General features: G+C 42.3%; 1 protein-coding gene across 4 annotated transcripts; it reads left to right on the top strand.

Moving 5' to 3' along the window:
* Window positions 116-20,040, top strand: ICK (intestinal cell kinase). 4 transcript variants are annotated; one of them, XM_021391242.1, is made up of 14 exons: window positions 116-261; window positions 3,836-4,085; window positions 5,759-5,813; window positions 6,365-6,486; window positions 8,641-8,720; window positions 9,765-9,897; window positions 10,355-10,526; window positions 10,999-11,166; window positions 11,827-12,123; window positions 13,179-13,369; window positions 14,021-14,172; window positions 15,516-15,644; window positions 16,337-16,450; window positions 16,916-20,038. In XM_021391242.1, the coding sequence occupies exons 2-14, from the start codon at window positions 3,985-3,987 to the stop codon at window positions 17,068-17,070; spliced, it is 1,869 nt and encodes a 622-aa protein (XP_021246917.1). In that variant the 5' UTR covers window positions 116-261; window positions 3,836-3,984; the 3' UTR covers window positions 17,071-20,038. The 4 variants fall into 4 exon arrangements, with proteins under 4 accessions (XP_021246917.1, XP_021246918.1, XP_021246919.1 ...); XM_021391243.1 differs by having other exon boundaries at window positions 125-261; window positions 3,915-4,085; XM_021391244.1 differs by lacking the exon at window positions 116-261 and adding an exon at window positions 279-419 and having other exon boundaries at window positions 16,916-20,040.

The following is a 20,225-nucleotide window of genomic DNA, read 5'->3' on the forward strand; positions in this document are numbered from 1 at the left end:
AGCGGCTCGGCTCGGCTCGGCTCGGCGCGCCGCCCGCTGGGAAGCGCGCTCCACGTGGGCCGCAGCATCGACCAATCCGACGGCGCGGAGGGGCGGGGGCTGCCGGGAGCTGTAGTCCCGCGCGGGCGGCCATCCCGGGGGAGGCTCCGTCTCCGCTGGATGGCGCCAGTTCCGGCCCGCCGTGCGGGGCTGCGGGCTCGGCTGGGCCCGGCCTGGAGCGTGCCGATGCCCGCAGCGAGCGGAGCCCTTCTCTTGCCATGCGTAAGTACTCCGGGGCGCTGGGGGATGGGCCCGTGCTGGGGCGGCGCGGTCAGGCGGCTGTTACGGGTAAGAGCGGTCAGTACTGTGGTTGCATAGCGGCGGCGCCGCTGAAGTCACGCGAGTGTCACGGGTCCGTGTCCATCCAGTGCAGTGAAAAGGTTTGTATGTGCCGTCCTGCTGCTCCAGCTGGTTCTCTAAAATAGGAGTCAAGCTACTCGTTAACCTCTGTGGCGATTTTCTCAGGAAGAAATCCCACACGTATGTCCTTTACGCATCGCCTCTTAACCCTTATCCATACCCACAGCCCCGAGTGTTTTTCGGAACAGAGGAGGTGCGTGGTTGTTCCGGGGACGGGGCTCGCCCCCGGCAGCGCGGAGAGACGTGGCGGCCGCTGCAGGACGGGCCTCAGCCGCCAGGCCTGGGACAGGAGAGCCGCCCCGGGGCCGCCAGGCGCAGTGCCAGCGCGTCTGCGTGCTTGTGTTGTGGGGCGGCGGGGCGAGCTGCTGGGATACGCTGCGTGCCTGAGGTGTTGAGGTGGTGTGGTCAAGAAGACGTGTACAACCCATTTTGGAATGGCTTTTTGGAATGGCTTTTTGCTACAGCTTTTGGGCTGTTCTCCTGCTTGGGCGCGTCTCTCATTCGGGAACGAAGCCCTGTCACTGGGCTGCGTGCGGCTGTGTGTGTGTGTGTGCTTGCGGGATGGCACAGGGGTGACTTAAAGCAGAAGTCGCTTTTAAGTCAATACAGGCAGCTCCAGCTGGCTTCAGGAAGTGTCATGCACCTGTGAGAGTTTAACTCTTGCTTTTCAGCTCTTTTTATTTATTAATATTATTTAGTTTAATAAATAAAAGATCGGTCTCAATGTAGATTTGTGTGGCCCTGTGTGTCCAGGCCTTCTGGAGCCCGCCCACAACCTTTTAAACGAGTGTCTTTTTAAATGAGTGACCAGTGACCCGAGGGAGAGGCACGGGGCTGTGTCAGGGGAGGGGCAGGTGGGGGTTAGGGACAGGTTCTGCGCCAGAGGGCAGTGGGCTTGGAGCAGGCTGTCCAGGGCAGTGGGCATGGCCCTGAGCCGCGGGGATGGCGAGAGCAGGGCCAGCTGGGGGCCATGCTGTGGCAGCCGCAGATCGCCAGGCTGCCTGCAGCCCCCGCGGTGCTCCCCCCGCTCAGGGCCCTCATCCTTCCGGGGATCAGTGTCTGTGGCCGCTGCCACCCACCCTCTGTCCACCCTTCCTGCACGGGCTGAAGGGGGATGTGGCTCCGGCCTAGTGCGGCCCTTGGGTGTGCCCCATGTTTGATTTTTCTGAGAGAGGAGGAACGGCAGTGGGGCACGAGTACTGTGAGGGCAGTGGGCCGGGGGTGGTGCGCTGAGGCGCTGCAACGGGGGCCTGGGAGGTGGTGGGTCACCGTCCCTGGAGGTGTTCATGATCCGTGTAGATGTGGCACTGAGGGACGTGGTCAGTGGGCGTGGTGGGGGTGAGCTGGCGGTTGGACTAGATGATCTTAGGGATCTTACCCAATCTGAATGATTTCACACTTCCCCCTAACGCACAAGCAATATTTCAGTCCGTTTGTTGTTTTGGTTGTGTTCAACAGCAGAGCTGGAGTCTCAAAGAGAGCTTCTTACAGGTTCAGTGGAAATCAGTGGCTGTGGAAAGCAGAGAGGCTTAAAGGAGTATCCCCAGTGAGGTGAAGGGTCTGAATAAAGGGCTGGGAGCCAGGGCTGCTGACAGCTGGAGTAACCAAAGCTGTTCACATGGATGCTGAACAAATGTGGCCTGAACACGCATTTATGCTATGCTGGTGTTGTCAACGGTTATCTGGGCCACTTCGGCCCAGTGCAGTGACTAATTGGGGCGGGGGGACCCACTGACCCACGCCCCAGGAGAGGGGATAGGGAGATGGGCCTAAAAACAAAACAGTGGCAACAACCTAAGGGAGAAAACTAATTTACCTAATATGATAGCAGAATGCAAGACGACACAATATAATGCAGTATAATTGGAATTGAAGGTAATAAATCAAATAAAATGAGAGAGTGTCCAAAACTGAAGGCCTTACTCTAATGCTGAAGGCGATACGGCTAGGGAGCATGCATACGGAGATGAGCAGTGAAAGAAGGGACGGCCTCATGATTTGCAAGCAGTTTTATCTTTCCCTCTAAACAAAAACGGAAACAGAACAGCAGTCTTCTGGGAGATGTAGTTCTTCTCTTCTGAGAACCAGGTACCCAGAAATATCATCAATCCACGAAACTGGAGCATTAACTCCCAGTGCACTACATGATGTTATGATGTGGAATACCGATAACAGAAATCATAAAACCATGACAGGTGTGCAGCCTGAAAACCAGACAAAAAGAAACCGGAACCCTAAAGTGCTATCCTGACAGGTTCTGTACTCCTTGGTGAGCAGTACAAAATGTGGGACTGACTCTCCTGTTTAATCTGCTCCGTCGTGGTTCCCCAAGGTGGTGCATGGAGAGAAGTTGGTCCTGCAGCAGGGCAGCTCCTCTCACCTGTCCTACAGGTCACCTGTCTAAGGCAGGTGCGTGGAATCATGGAATTATTAAGGTTGGAAAAGACCTCTAAGATCATGTAGTCCAACCATCAGCCCATCACCACTGTGCTCACTGATCTATGTCCCTCAGTGCCACGTTTACCCTTTCCTTGGAAACCTTCACCAGCTTTGCTGCCATTCTTGAAGATGCTCTAGGTTGAAGCAGGCTGGTTTTCTGATACATGAGGTGTAAAATTGCTCAAAGGTGTGTTGTCATTGTATTTCCTAATTTGTGTTTGTTCCTGTACCAATATTAGTGGGACTGATAGCCTTAGAAGACTGAAAACAAAGAATCTTAGCAACATCCTGCAAATACCGAGTTGTGGTTCTGCAGTGATATTGGTTACAGAGTTCAAACAATGTAATCCTTTTACAATCCTGCTGAAAAGCGGGTTACAAAAGGCAAAAGTCACATGCCAGCAACGTTGCTGTCTTCTGAGAGCTGGAGAAAAAAGCGGGTACAGACTCTGATTGCAGAGGAATTCTGTTTTATTCCAAATGTATGATTAATTGGCGTAGATCACGTTTGTTGTGAAATAATGTAAAATTTGGGAAATATTTGCAGCAGTTAAGTGAGGGAATATAAGCCATCTTTCTTTATTATTTAGCAACTTATTGTTCATAGGAGCAGTGTCAGGACAAAAGGTCTGATGGATAAACTGATGTGTCCACTGCTAGAGACTGATCCTTTCTTAGGAGTGCTGTACCATGCATTTGGCCTTATCTGATGCGAGCATAATGTTTTACAAAACAAGTTGTGAGACTTGGTCTTCTGTTTTCATTTCTAGTATGTGTAATTAAAGCTGGCTACAAGCTTTCTGTAAGGGACCTTTAGCGTGAGAGCAGATTTGGGGAACAGTTAAGTCCAGTTAAAAGCTGTCTGCTTCTGGTGGGGAACCAAGGCAGGTATTTGTTTATAGCTTCCAAGGGCTGTTTCTTTGAGGAGAATGGGGTCTGCAAGCGAGCAATCTCGGAAGGGTACAGAAATCAAGTGGATTATGTTCTGTGCTTTCAGACCAGAGGCTAAGTCTTGAAAACATGATTCCTGCAACTGTTGACACTGTCCTGAGTGCTCTGTATTTATGCTGCCACAGAAAGAACTGGTTACAGTCGGAGAAGAAACCCTAAGGACTCAAATGCGCTTGCAGCTAAAGTATCCTCATCATGAATAGGTACACAACTATCAGACAGCTTGGTGATGGGACCTACGGCTCTGTCCTCCTAGGGAGAAGCATTGAATCTGGGGAGCTAATAGCCATTAAAAAGTAAGTATTTTCCTCTGTTACCTAATGCTGGATGGTCCCAGTTTTTCCTTTCTGTGATGTTATCACCTGGTTGTGCACTAGTTTGAGCACTCCAGGTGCCACGTGATGTACACGCTTGTGACTGAGCTCTGTATGCTTCCTCAAAACAAGTTCCTTGTATCCTCCTCAGCTCCAGCAGAAAATAAAGAGGCTGAAATACATGGGTATATTATAACAGTGCCCAGCTACTACATGCTGCCGGACACGTGTATATTATTTAGACTGCTCTGCAATGCTGCTTTGGGAATCTGTAGCCTCTTCTCTGCTGCTTACATGGAATATATATTTAATGGTCTTATTCCCAGTATCTTGTTAATACTGCAGTGGTAAGAGACAATGAGATCTGATGTGTCAATTAACTCTTTATTCTATTAATTATTAGTAGTTTCAGCTTATGTTTTTTCTTAAAATTCCTTGAGAAATTGGCTTGATTTTCTCATTTTTTTCCTCTGCCACTTCAGTTATGACCTCAGTTTGTAAAAGGCTTGCTTGTCCTAGTTGTGGTAAGAGACATTGGACTGCAGTCACTTTCCTGAAATACCAGCCTCGACCCAGGGATGTACTTGTCAAAAAAGCTTTCAGTACAATGTTGTTTTATATGAATAGTCAATAGTTGGCTTCAGCAACTTCCTAAATTCTCTGTGCTGAGATGTTTTACCTGTGCCAAACCTTGCCAGAAATGCTTTGGATTTTTGTTTTGCAGCATGGTAGAAACTCAACTATTTCAGAACAAACCAGGAAATAGTAGTGTGATCTCTTACCTTTGAACGCCAACCCGTTAAGAGCAGAAGTGAACTGGTGCCTGACAGGACAAGGTGTTAGTTGCAAAAACACTGCTTAAACAAACAAAAATGTAACATTCTTCAAGAACGAAGAGCCTGTCAATATACTTAAAATATCCTAAGAACTGATTTCAAACTTGGAAATCACTATGATAATAATAAGTAATGGTTTCTTATTAAATTCTGACAAAGACTCAGGTCTTCGAAGGGTACCTCACTCCCTTCAAAATCCAGACTCTAAGCAGGCAGTTATCTTTTTGAGTTTAATCTGTGTAGTTCTGTGGGTGGGTACACATACTGCTTTCAGTCTGTGTTTCTGAAAGTATCATTACATGAAAGAGCTGATTCACAGTCAAAATGTTTGAACATGTAAGACCATTCTTTACACGTTAATACTTTGTACAGTTGTATTCTGGATTAGGATAGAAAAGATCTGTCGTGCAGTTTGTTCCTGTTAAAGCAGAGTTGCTTATGAGCTTGAAAGGAAAGGCAAAATTGGAAAAGCAATTGGCATGGTAGAGGAAACTAGCAAGGGAGCAGTAGACACTGAAAAAATAAAGAAAATATATAGGGAAAATTCTATGTATAAAAATTACAAAGAAATCAAAATATAGAGGAGAGGAACAAATAGAATATGATGAAATTGGAAAACCCCATGACATGATCTAATTTGATTTTCAATAGATTTGTTTCAAAACTTAGTCTGACTCAATCATGACTGTGGTTGCCCTTGTTCTTTTTAGTGTTGCATTCTTCTCCACCACATTCTATACTGCTGTAGTGAGACTTTTAGATCCAAGACTGTAGCTGATGTTGAACACATATTAATTGTTTTTGCCTCTACTGTTGTAGAATGAAGAGAAAGTTTTATTCCTGGGAGGAATGCATGAACCTTCGGGAGGTTAAGGTACATGCTTCATTCAATGTCTGACTTAAATTAGAAGATCCCTAACAGATTTTTGGGTAACATCAAATTCTTTCTACCTCTTTTGACAAAAGGTCACTTCTCTTCCAGTATGATGCATTTTCTTCTAGTACAACTGTGATGCTACTGCAAGAATGAATGTGCATGAGAAAATCTAGAAACAAGGGAGGGTGAAGAATCAACAATGATTTCCAGGGTTACACTTAATCCTCAGTCTGACTTGACTGTCATTAGTGCAAGTGGTGCAAATTCTGTCAATGGGAAGCTACATATAGAGAAAATACCATTGTTTTGGTATCTGCTGTGCTGCCAGGCAGCTGGCCTATGGGTGACCAACTGTGCATTATACTGATATGTGTATACAATTTAAGTAACAGTCGATATTTGGAAGTCTGGTCTTTGATCTCATAGCCATCTGATTATTTAAAATGTTAAAAGTTTGGAAGCCAAGTCTCCTGCATCAGTGAAATAATCTTTTCCTTTCTGTTAGAGTAAGACCCTTGTAAAATCCTGTTTGTGTTTTCTGCTTCCAGTCTTTGAAGAAACTAAACCATGCCAATGTAGTGAAGCTCAAAGAAGTTATCAGGGAAAATGATCATCTGTATTTTGTGTTTGAGTACATGAAGGAAAATCTTTATCAGTTAATGAAAGAAAGGTATGTAACAACATCACTCACTCCTAATTACCTTTGTAATATGTTAATTCTACTTACTTTTAACACCCCTGCTGTTTTTCAAAGGACTATGGATCTTTTGTTTATTCTTTGATCACAATGGCTTAAGCCTGTGTGCTGCAGCAGGAGCTGTGGCTGTCACCTTTGAGCGTATCCCAGACAGCTTAAGGAGAGTTTCCAGTGTCTCTTCTCAGATTAGCCTGGCAGAAAAGTTGAGTACTCTTGAGAATTAGGAACTGTGGACTTCTAATGTCCCTCAGGCTGAACAGGCATCGAACTTCTGATTTTTACATAGGTACTTCAACTAGCAATGATTTTCTATTAGACACAGATTTGGCTTCCTCAAATAAATAAATAATAAGTCATTTAAATAGTAATTATGAGAGGTCTTATCGTGGATTGCTTCTAGGAATCTTTTTTTTCTTTCTTTCTTTCTTTCTTTTTTTTGCCTTGCAATTTTATCTGAAACGTCCAAAAGACTGCCTGTTTTGTCTGTCACTTTATTCAGAAAAATCCTCTACCTATTTGATAAAGTCTTAATTTTAGTCTTCAGACCATGACAGGATCCTCCGGAGGGTAATTTGGGGTAAAATAGCTTTCTGCTTTGAATCATTCTGAAAAAGCTGTTTTTGTTCTATGGTCTTTAGAATAAGCCAGTGAGAGGGCCGTAGTCTTCTTGATGTAGCCACAAAAGACTATTGTTATAATATATTCCTGTGAATATTTTATTAATACTTAATGAAATACCCTTTTAAAAGTAGAAATACTTACTATGCATGCACAGGTATAGAACAACTTTCACTAAATTGTACACTTATATGTATATGCTGATCTTTAATTAGATGAAATAACAAACCTTGATAAAATAATTCTAGCGCCTAACATACAAACCAGTGACCTCTAGGAATTATCACAAAAATGCATAGAAATGCAGAATATAGTTTACCTCCTTGTGAAAACCAAAAAAGTAGATGTCTGTGAAAGTATGCAGCACACCACGTTCTCTTCAGTTTAGCTAGGTCTCAGGCTGGTTAGTCATCTCATTCTTAAAGATCTGATTGATAAGATTTATTTTCTTTAATCTTAGTTTGAATTACTAGTTCTGTTTGAAGGGACTGCGGAGGAATTTTTTTTTTCTGCTGTAATTTAAAAAAAATAATAAAGTATGAAAAGTTGGCTGTAGGAGCTGATCTCACTTCCAAAATATGTGATGATCTTTTTTTTTAGAGGAAGCAAGCTCAGGAAATTCAGCCAGGCCCAGGCCATCTTCTTTCACTCTTGGGGCCTTTCTAATTAAAATTGTCATTGATGTATTTTTTTTTTCCTCCTCTTCTTCCCAAACCGTCTGTACAGTGTTGCCCCGTGTGCAGAGGCAGCTGATACAGAGCTGCTTAATCAGAATCTTCTGTTGATGAAAGGGGCCATCATTAAACTGCCTGCTATGGCTGATCTTGCCTGAATATTGTGAGAAGAGCCTCTTGTTTTAACTGGTAGCAGATTGTGAAAATACCATGCAAGTTTTCATAGAGCAATAAACTATCTGAGAGTCCTTAGAGTGTATCTAGTAGTTTTACTCTCATTATTATCATGATTCTATAAGGCTTGTGAAGGGCTTGGAGAATATGCCTTACGAGGAGCGACTAAAGGAACTGGGGTTGTTTAGTCTGGGGAAGAGGAGGCTGAGGGGAGACCTCATTGCTCTCTTCAAATACCTGAAATGTGATTTCAGTGAGAGCGGGGTTGGTCCCTTCTCAGTGGTGACAGGTGACAGGACAAGGGGAAATGGCCTCATGTTGCGCCAGGGGAGGTTTAGGTTGGATATCAGGAAAAACTTTTTTCCAGAAGGGGTTGTTAAGCACTGGAACAGGCTCTTCAAGGAGGTGGTTGAGTCACCATCCCTGAATGTGTTTAAAAACCGTTTGGATGTGGTGCTCGGGGACATGATTTAGCAGTGGGTTGTTAGAGCAGTATGGTTAGGTTGCGGTTGGACTTGATGATCTTGAAGGTCCTTTCCAACCTGAGCAATTCTATGATTTTATGATTACCATTTCTCTTTGGTTCATAAGAAGCATAAGCTGATATGTAAACTTAATTATTAACATTTCCTCTTTTTTATTTTTTCTTTTTGAACTATAGAAACAAACTGTTTCCTGAGGCCACAGTTAGGAATATTATGTATCAGATCCTACAAGGGCTTGCATTTATCCATAAACATGGTAAGCTGTGTTTTAGTTGTAAGTATTTTGAGTTAGAATGAGATAACCTCTGTGTAACGTTCTTGTTTGTTTCGGTGAGTACCAATGCATTACTAACTTCATGACAGGGAGTGATCAGAAGAGTGGCTAGAAATTCAGATTACTGAAAATAGAGGGCAAGTATCCATACTTTTCTGAAAGAGTGGTCAGGCGCTGGAATGGGCTGCCCGAGGAGGTGGTGGAGTCACCGACCCTGGAGGTGTTCAAGGAACGTTGAGACGTGTTGAGAGACATGGGTTAGTGGGGTTATATTGGTGGTACGTGGATGGTTGGACTGGATGATCTTGTAGGTCTTTTCCAACCTGAGCAATTCTATGATTCTGCGATTCCATGATTTTATAGCTGCCTGATATTGCAGTTTGGAGGTTTGCTTAGTTTCTTTTCTGTATGTTTCCACATTCTGTAACTGGTAGCTAGCCACCTTCTATAACTCATCTGATGTTAATGGCCATGTTCCTGGTAGACTTAGAGGTCACTTGACATTGAGAATAAAGGATATCTTATTCTGTTTATTATTTGCTGAATGCAGAGAACTCTACAGAAAGAAAAAAATATACTGAGATCCACTGCCTGATAGAACAATGAGCGCTTGCAGGCTATTAAGAAGTTCTCAGATGGGAAAGTAAAAGCTTCTAAGTACAAAAAAACCTCATATTTAAATTTCTATTTAAAAAAGCTTTGAAGTAAAAAGTTTTGATAGATTCGTTGCATGATTTCCATCATAATTTAAATAAAGCTAACATTAAAATAGTATTTTTTGTTTTTTTAAAGGAAGAGTCACCTGAAAGGGAGTTACCTGACTGAATGCTCAGAATTGTTATAAAACAGTTGATTTGTTCTTCACAGTCTGTTGAGCAATTCTTATACTGACTGGCTATCTTGGTCACTGAAAACATTCAGCTCTGTGTGGTGCTATTCAAGCTTCAGCAGAATGAATTAAAACAATCTAGGTGGAAAATAAATGGTGGCATCGCAATGCACATCAATATTTCATTTGAATTTTAGGATTCTTTCATAGAGACTTGAAACCTGAAAACCTCCTTTGTATGGGACCAGAGCTTGTGAAAATAGCAGACTTTGGCTTAGCCCGAGAAATCCGATCGAGACCTCCTTACACCGATTATGTATCCACAAGATGGTAGGTGCACGTATTTCTTGATATTGTGGGAATCTACAGGTCAAAAATGAAGCTCGTAAATAAGCAGTGTAACATTTATGCAGAGTGTAATATCACTCTTGACTCATCTTCTTTGTGAAACTTTTACTTAAGCTGAGCATAATTCAAAAAGCTTCAACTGGAGCAAGGTGGTTTGCAGACGGCACCAGCACAAGAACTGAGAGGGACCTGATAACACAGGTGGGACGTGGTAGCAATGCTGCACATCAGGAAAACATAAGAGAACTTAAAGGGCTTATATGGATTTTAATTCTTTGTTCAAGGAAAAAAAAAAAAAAGGAAGCCTTAAAGGATAGGAACCTTTTAAGGGACGCTTGCTATTAATTGGATAGAACAAAAAGCTGAAAGGTTTCATGTATGACTGCGCTTGAATTGTGTTGATGGTTGGGATTTGTTTCTCTCTTTTCCTCTCTCACAGGTACAGGGCTCCTGAAGTCCTTCTGAGATCCACTAGCTATAGCTCTCCAATAGATATTTGGGCTGTCGGTTGTATAATGGCAGAAGTTTACACACTGAGGCCTCTCTTCCCAGGCGCCAGTGAAATTGATACAATATTCAAAATTTGTCAAGTGTTGGGGACACCAAAGAAGGTAGGTACAGTAACGTTCCACTCTGCAATAAAGATCTACAATACCTAATAATTTTACTTGACTTTACACTTACTGCATAAGCATTATGTAGTTTTACTGTAAAAACTAATTTGTAGAGGAGGAGAGAGAGACTCCTGAATAGCAGACAAAGTCATTAGACTGTGATTTATCTTGCCATTGAAATTTCATTATCTCTTGCATGGAAAGCTATGCTGTAAGAGGATAAAGAAATCATAGCAAACTCCTGTGTCCTCTTCACGTTTGTGCCTTTGACACGATCAAATATAAAGCCCTTAGTTCCCACTAGAGCTTTGAGGTGAGAACTTTTAGTGAAACCTTCAAAATGTTCTAGCTGGCTGCAGAATGGCTGGTTGCAGTCTGTAACTGATTGGAGAATATATGCTAGTGTTTTTGGGCACTACGATATTTTACACTTAAATTTTCTTTGTGTTTGGAAATTTCATTCTCCCAGAATGACTGGCCTGAAGGCTACCAACTTTCATCGTCCATGAATTTTCGCTGGCCTCAGTGTGTACCTAACAATCTAAAAACCCTTATACCTAATGCTAGCAGTGAAGCAGTGCAACTCATGAGAGACATGCTGCAGTGGGATCCCAAAAAGCGGCCAACAGCTAGCCAGGTTTGATTTTGTTTTCTTTCTCATTTCTGCATATGACTCTTCTTTCCACTGCAAGTCACTTAGGTATAGGCAGTTATTCAACAGTTCTTGGAAGGGAAAAGAGCAGAAGCCAAGTACAATTTCCAAGACAAAGAAGAGTAATTAAAAGGAAGTAATTAATCTGTTGCATGCAGCATGAGCTGTATGAGGTGTATCCTCAATGATCAAATGTGTGAGTGCAGTGTATGTACACCTAAATAAAGGTTAACCCAGTCACAGTGAGTTACGTAGAGTGAAGGTAGGATGTGTGGCTGAAGGCTGTGATGCTGTGCTTTCATTGCTGTTGATATGTGTCGCAGAATCACAGAATGGCTGAGGTTGACAGGGACCTCTGGGTCCATCTGCTCCAACCTTCCTGCTCAAGTAGGGACACCCAGAGCAGATTGCCCAGACCATGTACTTACAGCTTTTGAGTGTCTGCGAGGATGGAGATGCATTAGCCTCTCTGTACCAGTGCTCTGTCACTCTCCCAGTAAAGTGTTTCCTGATGTTCAGACGGGAGCACCTGCTGTTTTCTACCCCAGAAAAAGGGAAGTAAAACTTGTGCTGTCCCATAGAGCAAGCGTAAGTTAGAAACTTTGGATTCCTAAGTTAGCTCCTAACATCTTCATTGTGTTTCAGGCGCTTCGATATCCATACTTCCAGGTTGGACATGCCCTAGGCCTTCAGGAACTGACAAGACAAAAGGAACTCCATGATAAATCATCTCTGCAGATTAAGCCTGTCCCTCCAGCACAACCTCCTTCAAAATCCCACGCCCGCATTTCTTCACGGCCATTTCAGCAAAGCCAGACTTCACAACATTTGGTCTATCCGTGTAAGACAGATAACTCTGGGGCTGACCACAGTAAATATTTACAGGAGGACAAGTCTAACCAGGTTCTTCTGCCTGCAATTCACAATAAGGTTTCTCAGCAGGTAAAAGTCCATCTAGCATACGGATTTTCCTTAATTATGTTGTTTTTTTGCTTGTTCTCTTGCATAAGGTTCTTATACTGTGCTAAAAGTACAGGAAATTGGGGAAAAAATAGCATACGTTTGATATGTTTTCTGTCATAAACTGGAAGTTAGCATGTTGAAATCTAAATCTGATTGCTTTAAAACAAGCAAGTTGATCTCTCATTTCAAAGTGTTTTACGTTCCCCTTTGTGGAATAGCACATTTGAAGGATGATTTTACACAACTGAAATGATGTACAGGAGTCAGAATATTAATGGCTTTGATTCCAAGGAAAAAAGTATTAAATCAGATGGTATTGAATTGAGATGGTGAGCTGTTACCTTAGGCTGTTGAAGTCTTCCAGATTACATGACCAGGACAGCTATTCCCTTTGAGCTTCTGTACTTGCCATGAAAGACAACAGTTTCTTCTTTCAGAATAAGAACCTGCCATTTCTTCTGATTAACAAAGGCTGGGTAGGTGACTAAAGAAGGGTGAATGCTTCTTGCAAGCAGTTGGTCTTTACTTAAGACTGTGTGTGCCGGCCATGTACTCATTTGCACAAAGTTCAACTGTACAAATGCAATTAAATGGCTAATTTTAGTAATTAATTTTTTATCTGGGCTGTGCCACAAGTAAAATATATTTTATAAATGTCTAGGTACAGGCTTGTGAAAGCACGAATGTGATTGTGGTTTTGTACTCCCAAGATGGATCAAGAATTAAAAATCAAGAGTGAGCTAGTTCTTCTGAAGCTGTGTAGTGAAAGATAAGTCGTACTGGAAATGAGTCCTAAGAAATCTGTTGTTTTGTCAGTGTAAGATATTATAAATAGGATAAAATGGAGAAGATAAGTAGTGAGGTCTATGGGCTAGAGACTGTGTTCTTAGCAAGCTTAATGAAGGCTAGATGTCTTCTACAGCTCTGCTACCAATCTTGTTTTTTAAGACAGGAAAAAAGTTGCTTTGGTCCTATCACCTGGTTCATGTTGTAAGTGTGTGGGGTTTTGTTTTGTTTTCCAATCACTGTAATAGAAAACATCTACTGGGACTGAGAACATAAATGGTGAACTTAAACCAAAAGCTAGGCGAAGGTGGGGACATCTTGCTAGGCCAGTGAAGAATTCTGAAGAGTGGGATGACTTGGAAGACCTTGATTTCAGCTCTTCTGTCACGAGGGTTGACTTGAAAAACAAGAAGAGGCAGGGTGATGAATCTGTTTGTAGGTAGGTTGGGTTTTGTTATATTTGAACTTATTTCCTTAAATTTCCCATCTTTTTTTTTTTTTTTTTTCCCCCATAACATTGCTGTTTATGTTTTCTATGGACCTAGAAACATACATCTATGCCAGTCAAGGACAGGCAATTTTTCTGTATGTTACTTTCTCATAGCTTCTTGTTGAGTGCTGACCTTTCAACTGCAACATCTTCTTTCATGGACAGTGCATGTGTCTAAGCAATTCCTTGCTCATTTTTCCCTGCTGAAAATAATGCTTAAAGTAAGTTTTTCCAGGTTAATTGTTTACTACATGTTTTCTGTTTGTCGTGTGAACCGTTTCAATGTATTTCACACATATAAACTATTTTGCATTACTGTAAGCTGCATTTTCCATGGATTAGAGGCAGTAGAGAAAAACTTATTAAGCAAGATATAAAAACGGATGAAGCCATTTATAAGGGAGCTACAAGTGCGGGTCAGATTTTCAGGAGCGCTCATATGGCTTCAGGCTGAAAATATTCCCTGTTGTCTGTGTGTTTATGCTGTAGCAAACACAGTGAGGAAATGATTCCTGGAGATGAGAAGGAGGAGAGAAGGCCAACTGTGGATAAACATATGCTATAAGTATTGGACTAAGCATAGCAATTTTTGGGTTATAGATTTGAGAGCATTTTGGACCTGAAGCCTTTGGATGCCGTTGGCTCCGGCAGCAGTGCACCTTCCCATGCTATCTTCCCACGGCAAGACACTCCCACACTGCAAGTTTCTGCAGCAAAGCAGCACTACCTGAGACATTCTAGGTATCTACCCGGTTAGTAAAAAAAATACTAATTTCTTTTTCCTCTTGTAATACCAACAACAGTATGAAATAGTCATGAATACATTATGCTTTATACTTTGAGCTTGTGATACTGGGGCTACTGCTTACAGAAAGGAGAGGAGGAGCTTTCTTGCCAATGCAGGTGGGTATAATGCAAACTGCGTTCTAGCAGTCTAGCAACTGAGATGAATCCTGTTTACCTGAAGGGGATGCTGGCATTTCCTCCTCCTGCCAGATGCTCTTTTGTATCTTAAAGTGTGTTAGAATATGTCTAATAATGTGCCAAGCTATTCCCTGTTTCCTTAAGAAGAATAAGGCTGGCCTTGTAGACTGGAAGAGATAGTGCCCTGAACTTGCCTCATGGGTATGTAGTACCACGAACAACAGAAGCTAGCTTTGCCATAGCTTGGGATTTTATAGAATCCAAGTCCTGTCTCTGTAGAGGAGCTGCATGCCAGTATAGCATACAAACCTCCAGTTAGACTGAGACTGGCGCTGAAGTAGAGTGAAGTGCAGGACTGGGGAGTATGGCTGCCTGTAATTAAAGTGAACTAAATAGAAATGTGTCATGTTTCATAATTTCTGTTTACAAAGGCAGTATCAGTTGTTCATTAACTTACAGTATGAATACTCCAAGTTGATGAAGTTAACTAGAAGAGCCCATGACGTAAGACTTGGTCTTTTTTTCCTGAAAAAAAATGAAAAGATGGTGTGTGGCTTCACCATTTCGGACACTTTCAAATTGGTTCATTTAAATAGAGTTTGGTAGCTCAAAGTTCTGTTATTGTAGGAGGTGGTAAAATGCATGAATCCCAAGCCTGCTTTAGCTTTTCTGTGAATTGTGAGCGTATCCTTGCATGTTAGATACCCTGCTTATGTATCATCTGTGTATTAAATGCAAATAATATGTGACATGTTCTACTGCAAACTGTTTGCAAGCTCAGTGGTTTCAGTAGGTACACCAGAGAAGAGCACCGTACTTTGAGAAATACTGTCTACCATTATTTAGTCCCAGGGGCTATCTTGTCAGGCTGAAAACTGTAAAATGTTGTGTTTGGTGTGAGGCAATGGCCTTGATGGTAAGGATCCTGCCCTTGGCATAAACAGCCATTGACACCAGTGGGACTCTTTACTATAATCTCAGGAGGCGTGCCTGTGGCCTCCCATATGGTATGAGAGGATGGGAAGTAACCCAGAGGCATGGTAGGGTGAGAAGGTTTTGGTTGAGTTCACTGAACTGAGTAGTTGCTCCAAAATTGTGTGTCAGCTGGAATGCATGCAAGTCTGTGTAATTTGAGATTTTCACTGTGGTAATCGTTGCGTTTTTGCAATAGGAGTAAACACAAGAAATAGCATAGTCTCCGCTTCAAGCAAGGAGCCTGTTCCATCTAATCCCTGGCCCGGTTCTGGTTTGCCTGGAAAAGCTTCAGTTTTGGGAGGAAGTATTAACAGGATAAATTCAGGTAAGATGGCTCCACAATTCCACATAGCTGTGTTTGGGGATCACCCATTTCTAGTGCATTGCCATCTCCAAAGATACGTGTTACTGTGCCTGTTCCTTTTATTAAGTGAGGTAATGAGTTAAATGACTGAACGTAAATGGCTGAACTACATGAGAACCTTTATATACGTGGCCAGGCTCCTTCCTGGCTCCTCTACCACTTTTTGATTTTATTTTTGTAGCTTCATAGGATATCATTAGGTTTGTCCCTTCATAGTACTATCGTTTCCCACAATATGCTTTGCCACTGCTCTGCTGCTCTATTGTGTTACAAGAATGTGTGCTATGGCTCCGTCCGTGCTGACTTGTTTAGCGTACAGCTGTAGTATGACTCTAGATGATTTTATTTATAACTGTTTTCTTCCAAAAGGAACAAAGCTTACCCAAAAGGTCAGTCACTTCTGTTCTCATATATGGCAGGGACAAGTTTGGTAGCTGACCTACCAAATTTGGTATGCGAATCTATCCCTGTTTATTGGGATAAATGCAGGCATATAAAGGATCTGTGGACTTTCAGCGTGTTTGGCAGAGTTCTTGTTTCCATCGGTCTCTGATCAGTTTACATCTCAAATATGGCCCATCAATTCACACCTTTGTTACCTGTATAGGAGATGTACTGCAATGAGCACAAATGTTCCTTGTTTTTTCTTTCAGGTCCCATAGGATCGGGTGGTCTAACTGGTGGTTATATCCCTTCATTTCTGAAGAAGGAAGTAGGCTCTGCTGGGCAGAGGGTTCAGTTAGCGCCGATTGTGGATCCATCTTCAAGTAAGTGTGGTACTGCCATCACCTTGGTCCCTTGCTCATTACTTTGATTATTCTGTGTATATGCAGCATTATATTGTAGATCTTTGCTTTACTTTGCAATTATTTGAGCGATGGGAACTACGGCTCGTAGCCTTGCAGAACTTCATATAGAGAAGGGTTATTTTTATATAGTTTATGAATTATGTATTTTAACCACAGCTGTTAACCAATAAGCACAGTGCAATGGAACCTAGAGTGATGAGAGAGCTGGCGCAGAATTCACACTTACAAATCCAAGATACAGGTGCTCCTTGTATAATAAGGTTTTAGGGCTTGGATTCACTGCTGTTTCCATTGGCAAATCCTATTATAAAAGGATTCTTAATTTCTTCAGGAAACAAGTTCTAGATCTGCATCCAGTTGTTCTTAAGTGTGGACAGCCACTTAGTTAACCTTAATCTCCTGCTGTTCTCTTTTCTCCCTTAGATTATGCTTCTCTGAAGTCAGTGAGACCCCAGCTTGGACAGCCACCATTCAATTCACCTTCGAAAAGCACCCCGGGGCTGATGGCTCTTCCACCCCCGGCTCAGCCCATCCACGGCCGTGTTGACTGGTCTGCAAAGTACGGCGCTCACCGGTGACGCGTGCAGACACTCTCCCAGCGGTGCTTATTTCCCCTGAGATGGTGACTTAATGTGTGACGATTTTATATTGTTTTATAGACTTGTAAATTTAAAAGAAACAAATCTTCTATGGTCGAGACCTTTCCGAAGGTTATTTCGGTTTTGTTTTTTTAACTTTTATTTGTATTCATTTCAACGCAATCTTGTACTTTTTTTTTGTATGAAATTTTGTTATATAATTGGGTCCAATTATTTTCATAAATCTGATACATTTTGTATATATGGCTTAGGGATCTTGGCATTTTTATATGATAAATTTTTATAACAAACTTTTTTAAATGGTAGCTTTTCCTTTATGGGATTCGACATTTTTATAAAAACGAGTTTTAAAAACAAAAAGCGAAGCGGTGCAATATTGCGATGGAAGAGAAGAGCGAGGAAGGGGCATTCATTAGATATGTTCTAAAGCTTATGCGCTAAGTGAGACTGTATCATTTCAGTGATGCCACATCTTGATGCCACCCTACTGTTGCGTACTCGTTTGCTTTGTACATCAAAGGAATGAGTGAGCAACAGTGTAACCTCTGCTTTGCAGCCACTGAGAGAGACTGCTGGAAGTCCTAAGTCAGTGGGAAGCTTTTCTTTTTTTTTCTTTTTTGTATTTATTTTTTTTAACTTCACAAGGCTTTTGTTGGACTGCTGCCTGGCCTTCCAGTCCCATTCTTTTGCTTTTACCAAATCTGGGTAATCTTGTTTTGTGAAGGATAATGGGTAGATTTGTTTTCTGACACTGCTTGTTTGTCCTGCTTCAAAGTTACCTCTTGGTGTTGTTCACTATGAAAGAGAATGTGGACCTACCTCTCTTAAATTTGTTGAAATGTTTCCTAATGACTAACAAGGAGAAACATCAGGTTCTGTTTTTGTTGTTGTTGGAATTGTAAGATGCAAGAACATGTTTAAGGCAGTACTGAGAGTTGCGAAGCTGGTTTCGTAGTAAAAAAGTATTAGTGAGATGCCACCAGCAGAGTTTAAGGAAACAGTATCTATGCATTTGACTTAATTTTTGTAACTGTTTTAAATGACTTTGAAGGGGGAAAAAAACATAAATTTGGAGCAAATGAATATGTTCAAGCTTCAGTTCTTCTTCATTTCAACATGTCTTCACTTGTGATGTGAAGAGTATGTCAGTTGCTGTAAATTAGGCCCCCAGACTCTACTGGGTAAAAACGAGGCCTTATGTCATACTGCTAAAAACCATTCAGTTTGAAGGAGAAAATGAATGAGCGCGTTCTAGACAAAGGAAGCTTGTTTCTGCACTGGAAGGGAGCGCCGCAGTTCGACTATCAGCAAGTGGTTCATTTTGGTCATAGGCAGCATTTGGCTGTTCTGGGGAAGCTGCACCCCGGAGTAGGCTGCTGGCTCAGTGCTGGGGGAACCGGGAGGGGCTCTGGTCACTGTTGGCCTTTACTGACTCAATCCACAGTGAGTCCACAAGGCAGAAAGGACCAGAAGTGTCTAAGCATTAAAGAAGTGCATACATAAGACTTGCACATGCCATGAATGTGTCCAGCTACACCAGGCACTTGTTCTTAACAAGTGCTAGCAGCAAACAGTACCTAACTGCTTTCATAGCAGTAATGCCAGTGCGTAGCAATGACCATTCCAATTCTAAACCACACGCTGATGTTGTGTTTGAGTAAGTGGGAAGGGAAATATGTATATTTGTGTTAGAAACTGGAAAGATAGTTGTTTCTTTTGGTGGAAATAAATATCTGTATTTATGTCTAGATGTCATTTAATTTATTTTTTTGCTGAATAATCAATTCAGGAGGAAATAGCCTGAACCTGTCCTAAGTATCCCTACACCCACGTAGGCAGTTTATGTAATCTGTTCCGTACATACAATTCCTATGAATGGAAGCAGGAGACAAGCCATGAGAGCGGGCTGCTGAGGCTTGGGCTCATCCTACCTAACCACACATGCCTGAGCTTCTTCCAAAGCAGGGAGGAGTGAGAATTGCCTCACAAGAAGTGCAGCTCACCTGAGGACTCCCCTGGAGATGCCCAAGCCTCTCCCTGTCAACAGCGGGGACTGTTCCACATGTTCAAAGTGGTACAGGATGAATATGGACCTGGCCTGTGTATATGTGAGCCCCCATCAGCCCAGCCCTGTTTTCTTGCATATAATGTTCGGTCTTAGTCAGTCCAGCAAAAGTATTAGAAAATGTAGTAGTACACTTGTTACCACAACTCCTCCTTTCCTGAATAAAAGCCTTTATTTTGGAGGAAAAAAAGCCAATAATCTTGACATTCAGAATGACACCTGCTACTTTTAGCTTAGTGGGGTGGGAAAACTGCAAAATGTTGCTATTCTGGCAGCACTCTTGTAGCCTTTACACAAGCAAATTCCCGTGGAAGTTGGGGATGTTCTTTTTCAATAAGGATTAACCTGACTGAGCAATGTGTTATGTGCAGTGCGTCGGAGTGCAGTGCAGAGGGAAAAGCTGTCAGCCTGTTGGTTATACTGAGAGCTGGACAAGCTGCATATCAGAGCATTTGTCATCGTAGCATCCTACTTCGTGATGTAATGCTTAGCAGCGTCGTTACGCGAAACGTTGTTGGAATTCTGCTGTTTACTTGTTCTCAGCCTTAAGCATAACGTGTGGTATTGACTTCTGGGAATAAAGCGGCCCCATTCACCCCTGCCATCCAGATCTTCCTAAGTCTTGTGTCAGTGCCACAATATTAGCCACAAAGCCATGCAACCCGTGGTGTTTCTGTATCTGGTAAGGCTGTTGGTGCAAATGCGATGTTTCATAGAGAACTGTTTTGAACTTACATGAAGAGCATGGAATTGTCAAAGTAAGATCATAAAGAAATAATGCTTCTTGTTTATTCAGTGTTTTTATTCAAAAATGTTATAAATGTTTGTTTCATTCCTTCTCTGTCAAGTCTCCTGCCCAGAATAAAGTTACTCTTGAAGAAATACTGACTGATGAGAGTCCTTACCTTGTACTGAGTGTTAATAACTACGCTTTGGTTTGGCTGCTTTATGGTTACTTAATAAGCCTTCCATGTGGTGCCCTCTCTGGTGGGTGCTGCTCCGTGCCTGTGCTCTCTCTGCAGCTCCTTGGCCGCGTGATGTGACTCTAAGCACATGGTTTGTGCCATGT

This window comes from Numida meleagris, chromosome 3 (genome assembly GCF_002078875.1).
Source record: "Numida meleagris isolate 19003 breed g44 Domestic line chromosome 3, NumMel1.0, whole genome shotgun sequence".
NCBI lineage: Eukaryota > Metazoa > Chordata > Aves > Galliformes > Numididae > Numida > Numida meleagris.

What these genes read in the sequence shown, in the direction of transcription:
- ICK (XM_021391242.1), top strand. Translation starts at nt 3,985, where the DNA reads ATGAATAGGTACACAACTATCAGACAGCTTGGTGATGGGACCTACGGC. An exon ending in TGTTGGGGACACCAAAGAAG is followed by an intron (nt 10,527 to 10,998) that starts GTAGGTACAGTA and finishes TCATTCTCCCAG; the next exon opens with AATGACTGGCCTGAAGGCTA. An exon ending in TATTAACAGGATAAATTCAG is followed by an intron (nt 15,645 to 16,336) that starts GTAAGATGGCTC and finishes TTTTTCTTTCAG; the next exon opens with GTCCCATAGGATCGGGTGGT.